The sequence below is a fragment of the Protopterus annectens genome, chromosome 4.part1, assembly GCF_019279795.1.
Source record: "Protopterus annectens isolate FY-2018-M chromosome 4.part1, PAN1.0, whole genome shotgun sequence".
Lineage (NCBI taxonomy): Eukaryota > Metazoa > Chordata > Ceratodontiformes > Protopteridae > Protopterus > Protopterus annectens.
Genome location: NC_056734.1, coordinates 808,583,913 through 808,600,705, shown reverse-complemented (window position 1 = coordinate 808,600,705; position 16,793 = coordinate 808,583,913). Strand labels below are relative to the sequence as shown.

Here is a 16,793-nt window from a genome sequence, read left to right as displayed (position 1 = left end):
CCATTGGCGAGGTTTGTAAGGGATTTGTGCTTGACCTCTGCCCCTAGGGCGTCTGTATTTACCCCTCTGTGGTCTGTCAGAAGCTGGAAAGGACCAATTTTTGTTGGCCAATTTCTGCTGAAATGAGGTGGTTGTACCTGTAAGAAATCTTTGACCGTCTGCATAGACTTTGCCTTATCCTCCATTTTCTTTAAAACCTCTTCTGCTTTGACACCAAATAAGACATCCTGCTGTAAAGGTGCATCTAGTAATTTTGCTTTTACATGATCAGGCAGAGTTTGTTCCTTTAACCAAGCATGCCTACGTATGACAGACCCAGTAACAGCTGCTCTACAGGAAGCTTCCAGGGAATCAAATCCACATTGTAAAGTATGTTTGCCCACCTGTTCAGCTGCATGCAACAGATCCTGCATTTCCTTGAATTCAGAGTGTTGAGAGTGTATGCTCATCTTTTGTTTTAATTGAGACATTAAGAATTGCTGATATTTCAGCATGTGAAATTGACAATTTAGTGCTCTCATAGCTAGAGTAGCCGAGGTGTAAACCTTCTTCCCCCACCTATCTAGTGCTCTGGAGTCCCTTTCAGAGGGCACAGGATTTTTAGCCATAGAAGCCTTTGCCCCTTTGGGACAATGGGAAATTGTTTCTGGGTCAGCAACAGGGCTTTTGTAAAGGAATTTGTGAGAGTCAGGCACTCTATAATATCTGTCTGGTTTGGCTGGAGCAGGTGGCAGAGAATCTGGATTTAGACTAGATTCTAAGTAAACGTCATCCACAATGTCTAAAACTGGAGGGATAGCAAGTGGTCTGTGCTGGGGAAGTAAAAGAAACTCTCCGAGCCTTTTCTTTGAGTCAGAGTAGTCCTGACCTTCCCAGTGGAAATGTTCCCTCATGGTATGTAAGGTTTCCCCAAAGGAATAGTCTTCAGGGGGAGATGCTGAGGGAATGGAATCTTCAGCATCAGAATCTTCATAAGGGGAGAAGGAGTAATCCTGTTCCTCAGAGGAGTCTGAAGAAATAGAAACTTGATCAGAGGAGGCATAATCCTCCTCTTGTCTTGGCCTTTTGTCTGGGGGTGGTTGGGAACCCCTGATCAGAGTAATCAAATCTTCAGCCATCTTAAGCATCTATTTCTTAGGCATGGGGCTTTGAACTGGAGACTGATGTACAGTCTTTTTAGGTTTTAAAGGAGTCTTAAGCTTAGCATAAGATTTTATGGTGAGGGTAGTCATTCTAAAGACACCTTCTGAAACCGAAGGTGTTTCCACAGCACCGGCTTCTCCTTCTGCAATGTTGTCGGTAGGGCCTAAAGAAAATGGCTGCGTCAGCCTAGTACTCTCTACTTGAGATTCCAAAGCGGTCTGGGGTTCCAATTCAGCGGTTGTCAGGGGCTACGTAGGCGTCTCACTGAAAACCGGAGAACCGGCGACCAGCCCAGAAGAGGCCTCTGAGTCTGGCTTGGATCTAGGCTGCCTATCTTTATCTTTGCGTTTTTTTATGTACACCAGTAGTCTGTTGCTCTGATGGCATAGTATAATTAAATTTCCTACCGAAGTAGTGTCGAGCGAAATCAAAGCATCGCTTTATAGTTCGCTTATTGAACCTAGCACAAAACCGACAACCAGTGACGTCGTGGTCTGGGCCTAGGCAAGGTATACAATAAGAATGAAAATCCTTATGAGGTATTTGCTTTCCACAAGAAATGCAATTGTTAACTTTTTCTGACATCGGACTGAGGCAAGAACAGGTTCCCCAACGGGGTACTTAGCTTTGAAGACTTCAGACTGAAATTCGATTCGAAAATCTCAGGTGTCGGCCGACCGGCACTTGCAAACTGCTTCTGCTTTGGGCACCGCGCGGCAAGAAAGACTGAAGAAAATGGCGTCTGATGCCTCTTATATACCGCTGGCACACTGACGTCAGGGAAGAAGTGACAGCAACCGACGACGGACCAAGACTTTTGAACTCAGGCCGACTGCGGGACCGCCTGACGACAGGATAAACCCCAAGTGTGATGACTGCAGCAGGGTAACACGATGAACATCATTGTTCTGTGATGCCTCATTGGGGTTATATGAAAAGCATGTAGAAGACTGTGACAGTTACTGTGCTAGTGTTAAGGTCTGCTGCAATGCTTTTCTTTTTTCTGGATGGTGTAGTGAAGGGTGAAAAATATCACAAATGGGAATGATGTAGAGGATTATGATTGCGTCTCCAATTGTAATGAGTATGTTGTGTGTCCCAAGACTTGGATGTCTTAGCATCCATGTTGGGAATACACAATCCTATGTTACAGCTGGATATCCTATCATAATTCATTGTAGTGCACGGTGATTTATATGTTCCATGTACTGTTAGTTACACAAAAGTAAAATAAAAAAAAAGTGTGTTGTGCTGACTTTCAGAACCAGTAAAGCAGTGGGGGAAATTGGTTAATGTCCTTACGTATTCCCTGTCTAAGGGCGTCAGTTTGATTCAAGATACTGGCTGGTAATATAACAGACAGCAAGCAAAAACAGGAGTTGAAACAAAGCTGTTTGATGTCCTGTTGCGGTTTATGGTCCGGCACTGTCCGCTTTTAATGCAAGACATAAGCTTGTAGGGGGTGTTTAAGCACCCAAGCATTGTCAAAGTCAAATCTCGTATTAAAGTAGAACTGAAACTTGCATGATATTTAACTGTTAAAGCATAAGCACAGCACTCCATGCACTGCAAACTTATTTAGTGCAGTTTGCAACAGTCACCAGATACCATTGTTTATGACAACGGGTACTATTCTGTGATAGCTATTTTGCAGGAGGGTGCTTAAAACAGCACATAAGGGCTGTATTAAAGGTGTTGCATTAGTAGCTGTTCTATAGTGTTTCTTTTTTTGTGTTTTTCACTACACTACACTGCAGCATGAGAATAGCACTGCCTTGTAAAATATGTATTATAAAGTTTTTATCTGGAGCTTTGGCATTTTGCTCTCCACTTTATGGAGACAGCAGCAAGATTTACTGTTTTAGAATAGCTCCAGAAAACAGTATGTGAAAATGTGCACATACATTGTTAGGAGGAAAATGGCAGCGACTTTGAATTCATGATGGAAAACATCTTGTTAATATTAATGATGGCAGTATTGTAGCTGTAGTACACTAACTGATGCTTAGTGTACTGATTCATTTCAGTTGAACTCATGTTGAAAGAGATATTTGAAGTTTTATTCATTTGCATACTGCATGCAATGGAAGTTTTAAATAGAAGCACCATATTGCACTTGTTTCTGGTATTGTGGTGAGGCTCCTAATGGTCTTCTGGATCAACAGCCTAGTATGTTCCTAGGAAGCTATGCTTTATCATATGACATGGTCTTTTGTTTACATTAGACTTTTTATGTTGTGTTTTTAATTGATTTGATCAGATGAAGTTCTGTTGCATATTGGGAATGAAAGCACTTGAACTGTTAAAAACAGAGAAAAAAAAAGCGTTCCCATTTTTTTCTCTACAGAGTCTGAAACTCCATTATCTTGCTCTTCATACAAGATATCCAGTCTTGTTTTCCTTATGCTGTTCAATTTTATTAGGAAAGTATTTAGTAATGTGAGAAAGTGTATAGAATGTTAGGTTTGTCATTCCAAAGGGCCAGATGTTTCAAGACGAACTGAAACTACTACTACAATGTTAATATTTTCTGAGGAGTTCTACTCTAGCAGAGATTGATAGAACACATTATTTATGTATAACTTATATTGGTGACACACTAAGCTCATTGCAAACTATGATGCAAGCAATGTATAGTCTGTCTCGTGTGTGTGTGTGTGTGTGTGTGTGTGTGTGTGTGTGTGTGTGTGTATGTATATATATATATATATATATATATATATATATATGTAACTCAGTATGACTTAACCAACTACCCATAAAGTTTTTCAACTGTTAATGGCGTTTGTGTTCAAATGACAGGTGCAGCATGCATAAACTATTAAAAGGTACTATTGAATATTGACTTGTCTGAAAAATGTAAAAGAAAAAAGAAAGCATTATCTCATAATCTGTTACATGTCCATGTTACTGACAAATATTGAATCTGATGTTAACCACATCAGTATTCATCACCATAGGGTCTAGGATCTGATATCGGATCTGAGCGGGCAACTTACAACAGACAGATCCAAGGCTCTAGCTCCTCCCTCTCCCATAATGCTCTGCTGCCCTCTAACCCTCAGATCTTTCACCACTGTTTAGTACAGATGCGATCTTTGGCTCATGCTTCAGATAAGTGCTCACTTTAAGTCTTTACTACTTTAATTGGCTAGTTAGTAGGTTTAGCTTGTAGTTTGGTAGTTACCTCCCCTCCCTAAATCTGGTTAGTTTTGTTTAGGAGCCTTTTTTGTAGTTAACCAATAGGGCTAAAGTGCTCCTCATGTGATCAGAAGATGCCTAATTCTGATGAGCACGAGGACTGGTTGTATTGCTTGGGCGATCACACCTGGAGGCTGAATGTGATATTTGTGCCATATTTAACCCCTGAGCCTTAACGGAGCACTGCAACAACTTCTTTTGAAAGGGGTGGCTCAAGGGGAACCTTTCATTTCCCCCTCCAAGGCTTCCTCTTCAGATTCTAAGAGGAAGACCCTTTCATTGCCTTCTCTGCTTCCCAAGAAACCATGGCTGTCTGATCCTAGGTCCCCGGATCCGATCCCAGCCCGTTCCATCTTGGATCCGAGATGTTAGGTTCCAAGAGCTGTGGAGTCTTCCAGATCCAAGGCTTCCTTGCTCAGTGGCCTTCAGATCCGGTCAGGCCCGCCTTGGGATCTGACCAGTTCATCAGATCCGATTTGCTACTTCAGCTCGGCCATTGGATCCGATTATTATTGAAGTGTTGCCGTCTACCTCCAGACATGTAGTCCAGTCAGCTCTTGGGTCTCGGAGCCACACTCCGGTGCACTGCCGTAGGTCCATAGGGTCTCCAGCCAAGTCCACTCACTCCTCCTCTTCCTCCAGATCATCTAGGAGCCTGTTAACTTCTGACACGGACAGGATGATGAGGAGCTTCCTTAAAGCCCAAATAGAGTTGGGACTTCTGGCTTCCCCAGCCCATCCGGCAAGGGGGGCATTGCCCATTCCAGTTTCTCAGTCTCCCCTTCCAATCCCATCGGCTTTGGAACCTCGGGACCCAGGCACTTGCGGTCAGTTTCCAGCGAGGCCGAGCATTCCTCTTTTCTTGACCCTGTCAGGGTACCTCGCCTGCTCTTTCCCTCTAACCAAAGTGGACCCCGGGCCGGAGTGGTTGACACTGGCTCTATGGAGGCAGGATCGGGACCTGACCGGTATCTTCCAGGGGGTCGTGGTGCTGTCAGGTTTCATACTTCCTCTCCAGTGGACTTTGCCCTCTGAGCTTGGGGATGAGACCACTTCCAGCCCCTTGGCCTTCCTGCTGGTAGAGAGGACCTTCTGCAAAACTGGAGCCTCATCTCCTGCCCCTCCAGGTCCATCCTTACCTCTTTCTACCTTGGATGCTGAGGCCTCTCATCTTGTCTAGGGTCAGCCCTCCTGTTTGAGCCTTCAGGGGGCTTCCTCCCCTCGGGTTACTGCGTCTTCCAAGTGCTCCCTGGAGCCCCTTACGGATTAGGTACCTCCTGAGAGAAAGTGCAAGAGGAGGCACTTGGACTCCTCTTTGGAGTCCCTCACTGAGGATACAGAACTCGATGAAGGAGACTGGTCCTCTAGATCTCCGCCCAGCGATGTCTCCTTTGGGGACATCTTTGAGATCTTGACACAGAAGGGCGGATGGTCTCCCCAGCCCCATCTTTGGAGGAGTCCATGTTTCTGAAGGCTTTTGCGACAGGCCCATCTACTTCCTGGGTGTCCCTGCTGACGAGTTGGTAGATCTTATCGCCAGCAGAGCCTAGAAGGAGCCTGACACTGTGGAGCCAGTTCCAAAACCTGCAGATAAATTCCTCAGCCGTCCTGTGGACCTCGCCTTTTGGAGCAAAAAGTTTAGGTCAATGCCATTGTAGTTGCCGCTGCCACTAAAAAGGAGCTGCCTCTGTCCATCCCCTGATCAGGGAGTCCAGGGTGATAGACCATCATGAGAAGCATGTGAACGCCTAAGGTACCTTTGGACTGAGGGCAGTCAGTTGCTTGACACACTTTACCTGCCTCCAAAGGGATGTGGTTAAAGAACTCTCCACTTCCTTTAGAGTTATTGCCCGGAGGAGGACATCAAGAAGATATCTCCCAAGCTTTCTACTCTTAACTCCTCGGTGAGGCTAATTTCCAATGCTGCAGAAGCTACCTCTCAAGCAGTAGGTATCAGCATAGCCTTACAACGTCATGCTTGGTTACACTTATGCGGGTTTGCGGATCCTTTCAAAATGGCCTTTACCAATGCCCCATTTGATGGGTCCACCCTCTTTGGAACCTTCGTTAAGGACATTTGACCAGCAATGAGCAGGAAGGGAAGACGCTGTCTGCGGTCGGGATCAAATTTTCTACTCCTCTGAGGTCCTTCTCCAAAACCCACAGAGGAACTAGGAAGATGTGGTTCCATAAGGCACAGTCTCCCTTTCAGGATGCTGCTGATGAATTTTCTTCCAGAGGCAGGGGGAGAGGTTTCAATGGCCGATGCCAACCCTATAGGCAGGGAGGAGGGATCTGCAAAATCAGGGCTCCAGGGAACCCTTCTCAGAACAACCCTATCAGCACTCCTGAGGCATTGCCCGTCTGCTGTACCCTGGAGGCAGTCAGGGGGTCACATTTCCCTTAACCCACGAGCCTGGACAAATATTACCTCCCATCAGTGGGTGTTAAACCTTGTTTCCAAGGGCTGTTTCATTACCTTTTTGGAGCCCCCTCTGATGTGCAGATACCTCCCCTATGTTCCACCCAGTCAGAGGGAGATGGCCTTCAAGAAAGTTAAACATCTTCAAAAAAAAACCCATCCAGGAGGTCCCAGCAGGACAGAGAGGATCTGGAACCTACTCTTGCTTCTTTTTACTGCCAAAAAAGATGGGGGGGACCTGTGTCCTATTTTGGATCTCAGCGAGCTCAACCTCTCAAATGGTTCAGGTTCCGGGTGGTCACTGCTCAGTCCATTCTGCCTCTCTTATGCAAGGATGACTGGATGTGGTTCATGGATCTCCAGGATGCCTACTGTCACATCAAGAAAAACAGGCATTCCAGGAGGCATCTTCGCTTCCAGTTAGTTGCCAGTCACTACCAGTTCAGAACCCTACCCTTCGGTCTTACCACAGCCCCCCGGGGATTACTGTCAGTCGTTTGAAATCCCATCTGGTCCCCACTCAACAGCTGGAGTTCATAAGAGTCCAGTTAGACTCCCACCTCACAGATTGCAGCATTGCGTCTATGCAGAGTTCAGTTAATCCAGGAGCAGGTCAGACAAATCTTAGACCTTTCGTGCCCCCAGGTTCACTTGATCCTTCGTACACTTGGCTTCATGGCTGCAACAATTCATCTTGTTCCCTTGGCAAGGTACCATATGCAATCTTGCACTGGAACCTGGTAGTCCAGTTGCCTGTTCTGTCAACCATGTCCATAAAATTGATGCCTGTGTGTAGATGACACATTCTTTGGTGGCTCCAGTCTCCTTGTAGGCAGGCCCTTTTCTCTTCCTCCACCCAAGGCCACGGTGACCATGGATGCTTCCCTGTTGGGGAGGGGGGCGCATTTCCAGGAGATAACAGTCCAAGGCACATGGTCCCCTGTAGAGACCAAGTTGCATGTAAATATCCTAGAGATGAGAGCAGTTCTTCTCACGTTGCAGGTCTTTCAGGACTGTCTCCCCCTGTAGAGACCAAGTTGCATACAAACATCCTAGAGATGAGAGTGGTTCTACTCACGTTGCAGGCCTTTCAGGACTGTCTCCCTTTGGGGACGATTGCAACTCAGACAGATGATATGGCGGTGGTCTGGTACATCACCAAGTGGGGGGAGCACAATCTTATCCATTGTGCAGAGAGCCATGAGAGAGTGGGAATTGGCATTGTCCTCCAGGTGCTTCCTTCTTGAAACGCATATCCCCGGGGATTCCAATGTGCTGGCTGACAAACTGAGCAACTCCGTCTTGAGTCCTCATATGTGGTCCCTCAATCCCACAGTGGTGATGCAGATTTTCAACCGCTGGAGTCTACCATGCTGTGACCTCTTTGCATCACCATCCAACCACAAGTGCATCATGTACTTTGCCCCTGATCCCCCCTCTGGGAGAGTCACCGAAGGATGCTGTAGTCCACGGTTGGCCTCTAGGTCTCCTTTACGCTTATCCTCCTGTCTCTCTAATTCCCAAGATTCTGCAGAAAGCACAATGCCTGAGGACATCCCTGATCCTCATTGCCCCTTTCTAGCCATGGTTCCTCTTCATCAGGTCTCATCTGAAGTAACCTTCCCTGGGTACTAGATCTTCTACAGGATCTGATCTCCCATCCTTCGGGGCTTCCACACTTTTCCAAACTGGAGCAAGTTTTTCTACTGTTAAGCTTCAGTTGGTGGCAATTTCTAATTTTCACGAGAGCAGTGAGTCTACATTTTCATCTAGGCTTTGCAAAGCATTCATGAATGGGATCTTCTTACTTAAATTGCCTATTAAGGATCTCTTGCCTCCTTGGGACCTTACCTTGATTCTGCAGTCTCTGACTAGGAGTCCCTTTGAGCCTGCTAGTTCCTGCGATCTCAAATTCTTGTCATGGAAAAAGGCCTTTCTGGTTGCTATAATGTCTACTTAGGAGGGTCTATGAACTGCAAGCTCTTTCCATTGCTCCTCCGTACTTGATTTTTCACAAGGACAGAGTTTCTCTTAGGATGACTCCCTCTTTCTTGCCCAAGGTTGCGTCTAAATTCAGTCTAAACCAATGTATTCAACTGCCAGTGTTCTTTTCTAATTATGCCAACAAAAGAGAGTACATTCTGCATACTTTGGATGTACACAGGCAACTACGTTTCTATCTACATAGGACCAAAGTATTTCACAAGTGAGATCAACTCTTTTTGGCCTTTGGCCTTTTCCCCAAACAGATGGGGTCTCCTGGTTTCAAAGGTGACTATTCCTAGATAGAGTTCCAGCTGCATCTCCACAGTCTACGACCTTAGACATCTTGAAGTTTCAAGAAGTATTAAGGCTCATTACGCGAGGTCTGTTGCTACTGGCCAGACTTTCTATTGATGACATTTATGCTGCTACCACTTAGTCTAATCTTCACACCTATGTATCTCATTACAAGCTGGATTTGATTACCAGGAGCAGGGCTTCCTTTGGCTCCACACTGCTCCAGCATGTCCTCCTTTGAGGCCACCCAGGTTATATGGTAGCTGGGACTGTGACCTTGTGGTGATGAATAATGACATGGATAACATCAGATAGTTATGTACTTACCATAACTTGACATCTGTGTTATCCTGTGTCGTTATTCATTACATTTCCCTCCCAACATCCCCCTAACCTGTTGGATCTTGGAGGAAGCTGGAGTTTTTTCTTTGTGTTCCGGATTCTGTTTTTTGCAGGAGTAGTTTTTAGGAGTATGTTAGCAAACTTGATCTGAGGGTTAGAGGGCAGCAGAGCATTATGGGACAGGGAGGAGCTAGAGCCTTGGATCTGTCTGTTGTAAGTTGCCAGCTTGGATCTGGTATCAGATACTAGACCCAATGGTGATGAGTAATGACATAGGATAACACAGATGCCAAGTTATGGTAAGTACATAACTCTCTTTATAATAAATGAAAAGCAACATATACAAAGTTAATTATTGAATGAATAAGCTTTTAAAGTAAAGGCTAGCTGTCATTTTTCAAATACCACCTAAAAGCAAATTGCGATGTTTCCATTATAACATGAAAGTAAAAATGATTAAACTGAGCATATATTTAATGAAAAGTACATTATTTTGACAACTAAGATCTCTTCGTTTGTGACAGTATTTGCTTTGAAATTTGTCTCCTAGAACTGTTTTTCAGTTTTCTTTCTCTGAATATGTATTGAGAGATGAATAACTCATGTCCATTGCATCTAAGTTAGATTAAAGATAGTTATTCTGAATAAAGAACGTAGCTTCATCTAACGTGTTAATGTTTGCCAGCATATAAATGAAAGGTCTTGGTCTAGGAGGATATTGGATGTGTACGTTGATATTATGCTGCTGTAGAATTTAAAACCAGCAAGCTTTTCTTTCCTCTGTCTTTATAAAATAGTCTTTGCCAATTCTAATATCTTTCCTCCCCCTTAATAGGGTCATTTCTCCAGGCAAATTTTGGAATCTGTCCAAATTAAAAGCACTTTGACATCTATGAACTTAGGAAAGGGGAGTTTACTTTTTTTGGTCATTTTTCTAATCCCTGTGCCTGCCATCTATCGGGCTGCTCCCACTGTCCATTCAATCTGTCATCTTTAGAGCAGTGGGTGGTTGAGATGTCACACATGCAACCATGAAAGGTGTCTCTGTTATGGCATTAATCCTGGCCTTGTTAGCTAATGTGGGCACCCACATTCACCTTGAGGGTGTCCTGTGCCCTCACCCTGGAATATGTGCATTCCCATATGTGTGTGTGTGTGTGTGTGTATATGTATATGTATATATATATATATATATATATATATATATATATATATATATATATATATATATACACACACACTTTGTAGGGGGTACTGCCACCAGTTTGGGGTTGCCAAGTCCTCATATCCCAATTCTGTAGCTATTGGTGTTGTGAATACAGTCTTCCTTCAGGATGGGCAAGCTAGCAAGCACCTGAGCCACTATTAAAACTCATATCTCATTATAGTAAGGGTTTTATCCCTCTCTGCCACAGAGCCCAAGCTGTTTTTATTGATTTTTCTCCTAATGATCTAAGTTCCCAATTAAAACCAAATGACAGACATTCTTGTAAGTTTACTTTTTTTAATATTCAGGTTTTGAGAATATTTGTCTTCTTTCCATTTTTGTACCTCCAAAATCTAAAAGTTGCTCCTTCTAGTTCTGTCTTTTACATCTTCCAATTTATTACATGACTAGTTACTTCTGAGTTTACAGAAGTTTAATGCAGTTTTCTTTTTTTTCTTTTCCTTAAACCTCAGATTAGTAGCTTTCAAAGAAGTCTCCTTCACCTTTATATAAAAAAAAAAAAAAAAACTTCAACAGTTCTATTTGCTTGCAGCAGTTGTCCTGCCATGAAGCCTGTTAAATTTGTTTTTCAATGATGGTTTCTGTGTAGAAGTAATAAATAGCCTGTTATATTTTTTGTTATGCAAAATTCAGACTGAGAAGATTAGGTGAAGGTATGTTGCTTTGGGTACTATAATCTCCATCAAATGAGGAAAGTCAGCAGAAATTGAGTACTTGCTTTCCTCAGTATCACATGTTAAATTGGTTGTTGCTAAATAAATTTTGATAGCTATCCTAATGCAAATCTAAGACTTTCCTGTCAGAACTACTAAGTTTCACTGAAATGTATGAAGGAAGTTGTCAAGTGATAGTCATCCTGGAAGGAGCTTGTTTATTTCATTATATCTCTCTCCAAGTGCATGGCTATCCTTTTCGCCATTTGTATGTTAGCCTATCATCAGTGGTTTATTAAAGAAAACATAGGGATTTATTAAATTAGGAGTTCCCTGTAGTAGTTGCATGCATCATTTGTTGCAGCCTGCTCAAATCTGGAAATAAGTTGCAGTGTTAGGATTAGTACTGGATTTGTGTACCACCGCTATGCCAAAAAATATGGCTGCATTACAGTAAGGTAGACGTGCTGCTATCGAACTAGCCGTTATGAAAATGTCTAAAGAAGTGCTACTCTGGTCTTTTTCTTACAGTCCCTGCTTGTGTTTTTGGTTTTAGGCCTGGCTGCAGAACAAGGTTCCTGTTGCACCTGGCAGTGAAATACTCACTGAAAGGAAAGAAGAAATTAAACAGGAAGATAAAAAGAAGTCACAGGCTGAAATAGAACAGGAGATGGCAGCTCTGCAGTACACCAACCCTATGCTACTTGAGGTATGTAGTATATGACAAAGCACCTGAAGAACACATTTCAGAAATTTTTTAGAAACTGTCCTAATGTTGGCAGTTAGGGAAGTGTGAAGAATATGTTCTGCCACACAAAATGTAAATATAATCAAAATCATAGTTAAAAATGTGATGAAGCATGAAATTAACATGTACCTCGTTGAGTATAGAACAGAAGTAGTGAAAGTTATTACAGGAAAACAGCCTTAAAAATATTTTCATTTGGTTCATTGAGGTCTTGGCTAGGTGAAGTGAGATTATCCAAGACATCTAACGAGTTTCACAAAAGGGGTTTATCACTTATCTTTGAAGTTCGTAACTTTGCAACCTTGTGAAAACTCTTAGCTTGCTAATCAGGGCAGTAGGTCTTGTTTTGACAAGGTTTCTATGGCGGGTAAAATGTTTTGATACATTTGTCTGCTGGTTGTTGTGCTGCTTTCTCAAAAATCTCAGTCTCGTGCTTTAAAGTAGCTTGCCCTCTGTGTGCCCATAAAGTCTCACTACCCTGGAGTTAAACTCTGAGAGTACAGTTACGATCTGTTGTTCTCTATACCCTTCAACTAGTTCAGATGTCCTTCATGGATGCATCTGCAGTCATAAAAACTGGGTTGTCCTGTCGTCAGGCAGCCCTTCAGTCGGCCGGATTCCAAAGTCCGGCTTCGGCTGATGTCGCACTTCACCCGACGTCATCTCTGTTGGTCTTCGGGTATAAAGGCATCAGCCGACGCCATTTTCCTCAGTCTTTCTTGCCGCGTGGCGCCCGAAGCAGAAGCTGTTCGCAAGTGCCGGTCGGTCGGATCCAGAGATTACTTCTACCGAATACTACTTCGAAGACTTCTAAAGCTAAGTACCCCGTTGGGGACTCTTTCTTGCCTCAGCCGAAAAGTTAATTGTTTAACCTGTGGGAAACAAATACCTCATAAAGATTTCCACTCTTATTGTCTGCCTTGTTTAGGCCCAGCCCACGACGTAGCAGCCTGTTCGGCCTGTGCTTCTTTCAACCGACGACCGCTTAGGCGTCGGTCGGAGTTTGCAGAACAGTTTTTCGGTTCTGATTTTGCGTACATTATGCCGTCGGATCCTCCGACTACCCAATCTGCCAAAAAACGCAAAGATAAAGACCGACACTCGCGGTCCGCGGTTTCGGCTGAAACCATGGTTAAGCAAATCATGAGTGTCTCGGTTTCGGCCGAAACCGAGAAAACTGATCAAAGTACAGCTGAATCTATCTCTACAACTGAGGCCCCTGCTACCACTCTTGAATCGGCCTCAGAAATTTTATCCACTACGGTGGTTGCCACTGACTTATCAGACACCATTCCCTTGGATGTCTCTACCCCACGTGGTGCTGCTAGGCCTCCAGCAGCCATGTCCATTAAGGCCTTCGCCAGGGCTAAAGCAGCCAAGACTACTAAAACAGTGCCTGTAAAACCCCCCACAACCAGGCCCTCTTCTAGTTCTCAAATGCTTACTTTGGCAGAAGATTTAATTTCATTAATTAGAGGATCTCAATCTCACCCAGACAGGGCCTCTCAGCCCCCAGAGAAGAGACCTAGGGCAGAGCCCCCTGAGCCAGTGTCCTCTGATGATTCTGCTGATGAATCAGACATAACTGACCAGCCAGAGGCTCCTTTCTCCAATTTTGAAGATTCTGATGCTGAAGAATCCATTCCAGCTGCTTCCCCACCAGAAGAATTCTCCTTTGGGAAACCTTACATGCCATGCGAGAGCAGTTCCAATGGCAGCAACAGGATTTTTCAGACTCCAGAAAAAGACTTAGGACCTTTCTGCACCTTCCACAGCACAGGCCCTTAGCTATACCTCCTGTTCTCTCTGTGGTGGATGATGCTTTCAATGATGTCTGCTCCGCTCCAGATTCTTTACCCCTTACCTGCCAAACCAGACAGATTTTACAGGGTGCCAGATACTCATCACCACCTTTACAAGGCCCCACTTGCAGACCCCGAAACTATATCCCAGGGTCCCAAGGCAGTAGCCGCGACCATAGCTAAAAACCCTATTCCTTCTGAAAGGGAAGCAAGGTCATTAGACAGATGGGGTAAAAAGGTCTACACTTCAGCTACTCTCTCAGCTAGAGGTTTAAACTGTCAGTTTCACATGATACAATACCAAGAGTTTATGCTTGATCAGTTAACTAAAAAGCTAACCACTGATGAATCTCTTGATAAGAAATATGTATTAGAAATGGTAAATAACATACAACAGGTTAGTAACCATTCCTTAAAATGTGGCTATGATGCACTGGAGGCTTCATTTAGATCAGCCATGACTGGCACAGTGATAAGAAGGCATGCATGGCTAAAGGAGCAAGCTTTACCGGATCATGTTAAAGCTAAGTTGCTAGATGCTCCTATGGATAAGACAAGTTTGTTTGGTACACCTGCCCAGCAGGTTATGAAGAAAATGGAAGAAAAGGCAAAATCTGTTCAAACAGTTAAAGATTTCTTGCAGGTTCAACCCCAAGGTTTAGCAGGAACTGGCCTGCCAAAATTGGTCCTTTCCTGACTCCACAAGATCTCAAAGGGGCAGGAATAGACGTTCCAGAGGCAGAAACCAATCCAGAGGAGGTGCCTACAGAGGACGACAGTGGCAAGGTAACAACAGAGGCACAGACACAACCACTGCCACTACATCAACACAACCACAGTGACTTAACCCTAAATCCGCCTACCAGGGAACAAATAGCAGCTCCTCTAGGCGGAAAGTTAACCTTATTTTCAAAGAACTGGCACTACATAACAAAAGACAAGTGGATTTTACAAACCATAGATCAAGGTTACTGGTTCCACTTCCACACTTTACCAGTCAAAGAGGAATGCCAAATCTACCTCCAAATCAAAAACAGAGGCTCTACAACAGATAATGGAGTTAGCAAACATGAGAGCTGTGGAAAGAGTGCCAACAGCAGAGCAAGGAAAGGGTTCTACTCCAGACTATTCCTAGTTCCAAGAAAGGAAAAAGTTGGAGACCAATTCTCGACCTGTCCACCTTAAATACATACATCATTGTCCCAAAATTCAAAATGCTGACCCTACAGCAACTTCTTCCCATGCTGGGCAAGGAGTGTTGGCTGGTAACTCTAGATCTCAAGGAGGCATACCTGCACGTCCCCATTCGACCAATCTGCAGAAGATACCTCAGATTTCTTGCAGGATCAGAGCACTATCAATTCTCAGCATTGCCCTTTGGCTTATCTACTGCCCAGAGTATTCACAAAATGCCTGGCATCAGTAATCGCCCATTGCAGACTACAGGGAATTCAAATTTACCCATACCTGGACGACTGCCTGCTACAAGGGGACAACAAAAGCAAACTGACAACAGATTTACAAAGGGTCATTTACTTGCTACAAGCACTGGGATACACAGTCAATTTACAAAAGTCAAGGCTGATACCATCCCAAACAAGGACATTCTTGGGCTGAATTGGACACAGTAAAACAAATGGCATTCCTAACTACAGAAAAACAAAAGAACTCCTCTTTACTTCTTGGCACTAACAAAACTGAACAAGTTAACAGCAAGAAAAGTACTGCAGGCCTTGGGCTTCATGGCATCATGCATAATCTTGGTCCCATTTGCCAGACTACATATGAGAAAACTACAGTGGTACCTAAAGAATTTATGGTCCCAACACAGACACAGCCTAGAAACAGAAATCCCACTAATTCCATGCTTAAAACAGGAGTTCCTATGGTGGGCTCAGGCATGTCAGTCAAACCCAGGCCTACCCTTTCGCAGATGTCAAGCAAGCCAGACCATCACAACAGACGCTTCAGACCTAGGATGGGGGCCCACATGCTGGACAAATGCGTGCAAGGATTGTGGACACAGGATCAACTTCACCTGCACATCAACCTAAAAGAAATGCTGGCAGTAAAACTGGCAATCCAAAAGTTCAGACCATTTCTCAAAGAGGGCCAGTTGATGATAAGGACAGACAACACCACAGTCATGTGGTACATCAACAAACAGGAGGCACTCATTCATACCCCTATGCAGAATGACTTTGGAGCTGTGGACCCTGGCACTCAGCTACAACATCCAGTTACAGGCAATATTTGTACCGGGAAAAGAAAATACTCTAGCAGACATATTAAGCAGAACCACATCGGATGCCCACGAATGGAAGCTGCACCCGGACATCTTCAAGACCATCTCAAAGAAATGGGGAATGCCTCAGATAGATCTATTCGCATCACCTCTCAATCACCAGCTCAAAAAATTCTGCACAAGGACATTCCACCCACTAGCATGGAAAGTGGATTCGCTCTCCTTCAGCTGGAAAGACCTAACCGCATATGCATTCCCACCTCTTCCCTTGATACACAAAGTACTACTAAAAATCAAGGAAGAACGTCCAAGGATAATCCTGATAGCTCCAAACTGGCCAAGACAACACTGGTACCCACTGCTGAGGAGCATGTCTCGGAACAATATGTGGCCAATACCCCTGATGCCTTTGATGTTAACTCAGAACAACTACAACATCATACATCCAAACCTAAAAACGTTGCAACTGACTGCATGGAACATCACATAGCAGCAGCTAATCCAGAACTTTCCCAAAGAGTTAAAGACATTATTCTTGAAGCACGCAGACCTTCAACAAGAAGGAACTATGCTGGAAAATGGAAAAGGTTTGTCATTTGGAGTACTGAAAGAGGAAAAGATGGGTCAAACATAGATATGCCTAACATTCTGGAGTATCTGGCCGAACTTCTTCATTCAGGCCTGTCCTACTCCTCCATCAAGATACATGCATCAGCTATTTCAGCAGAA

The 16,793-nt window shown here is 44.0% G+C and overlaps 1 protein-coding gene across 3 annotated transcripts in view; it reads left to right on the top strand.

Moving 5' to 3' along the window:
- The window catches only part of WDR33 (WD repeat domain 33), a gene marked incomplete at its 5' end in the record, with an annotated part of 1,521,229 nt that overhangs the window by 932,071 nt on the left and 572,365 nt on the right, over window positions 1-16,793 (top strand). For all 3 annotated transcript variants that reach the window (XM_044070565.1, XM_044070566.1, XM_044070564.1), the window contains 1 exon segment: window positions 11,826-11,978. In XM_044070565.1, coding sequence (XP_043926500.1) covers window positions 11,826-11,978 — 153 coding nt within the window.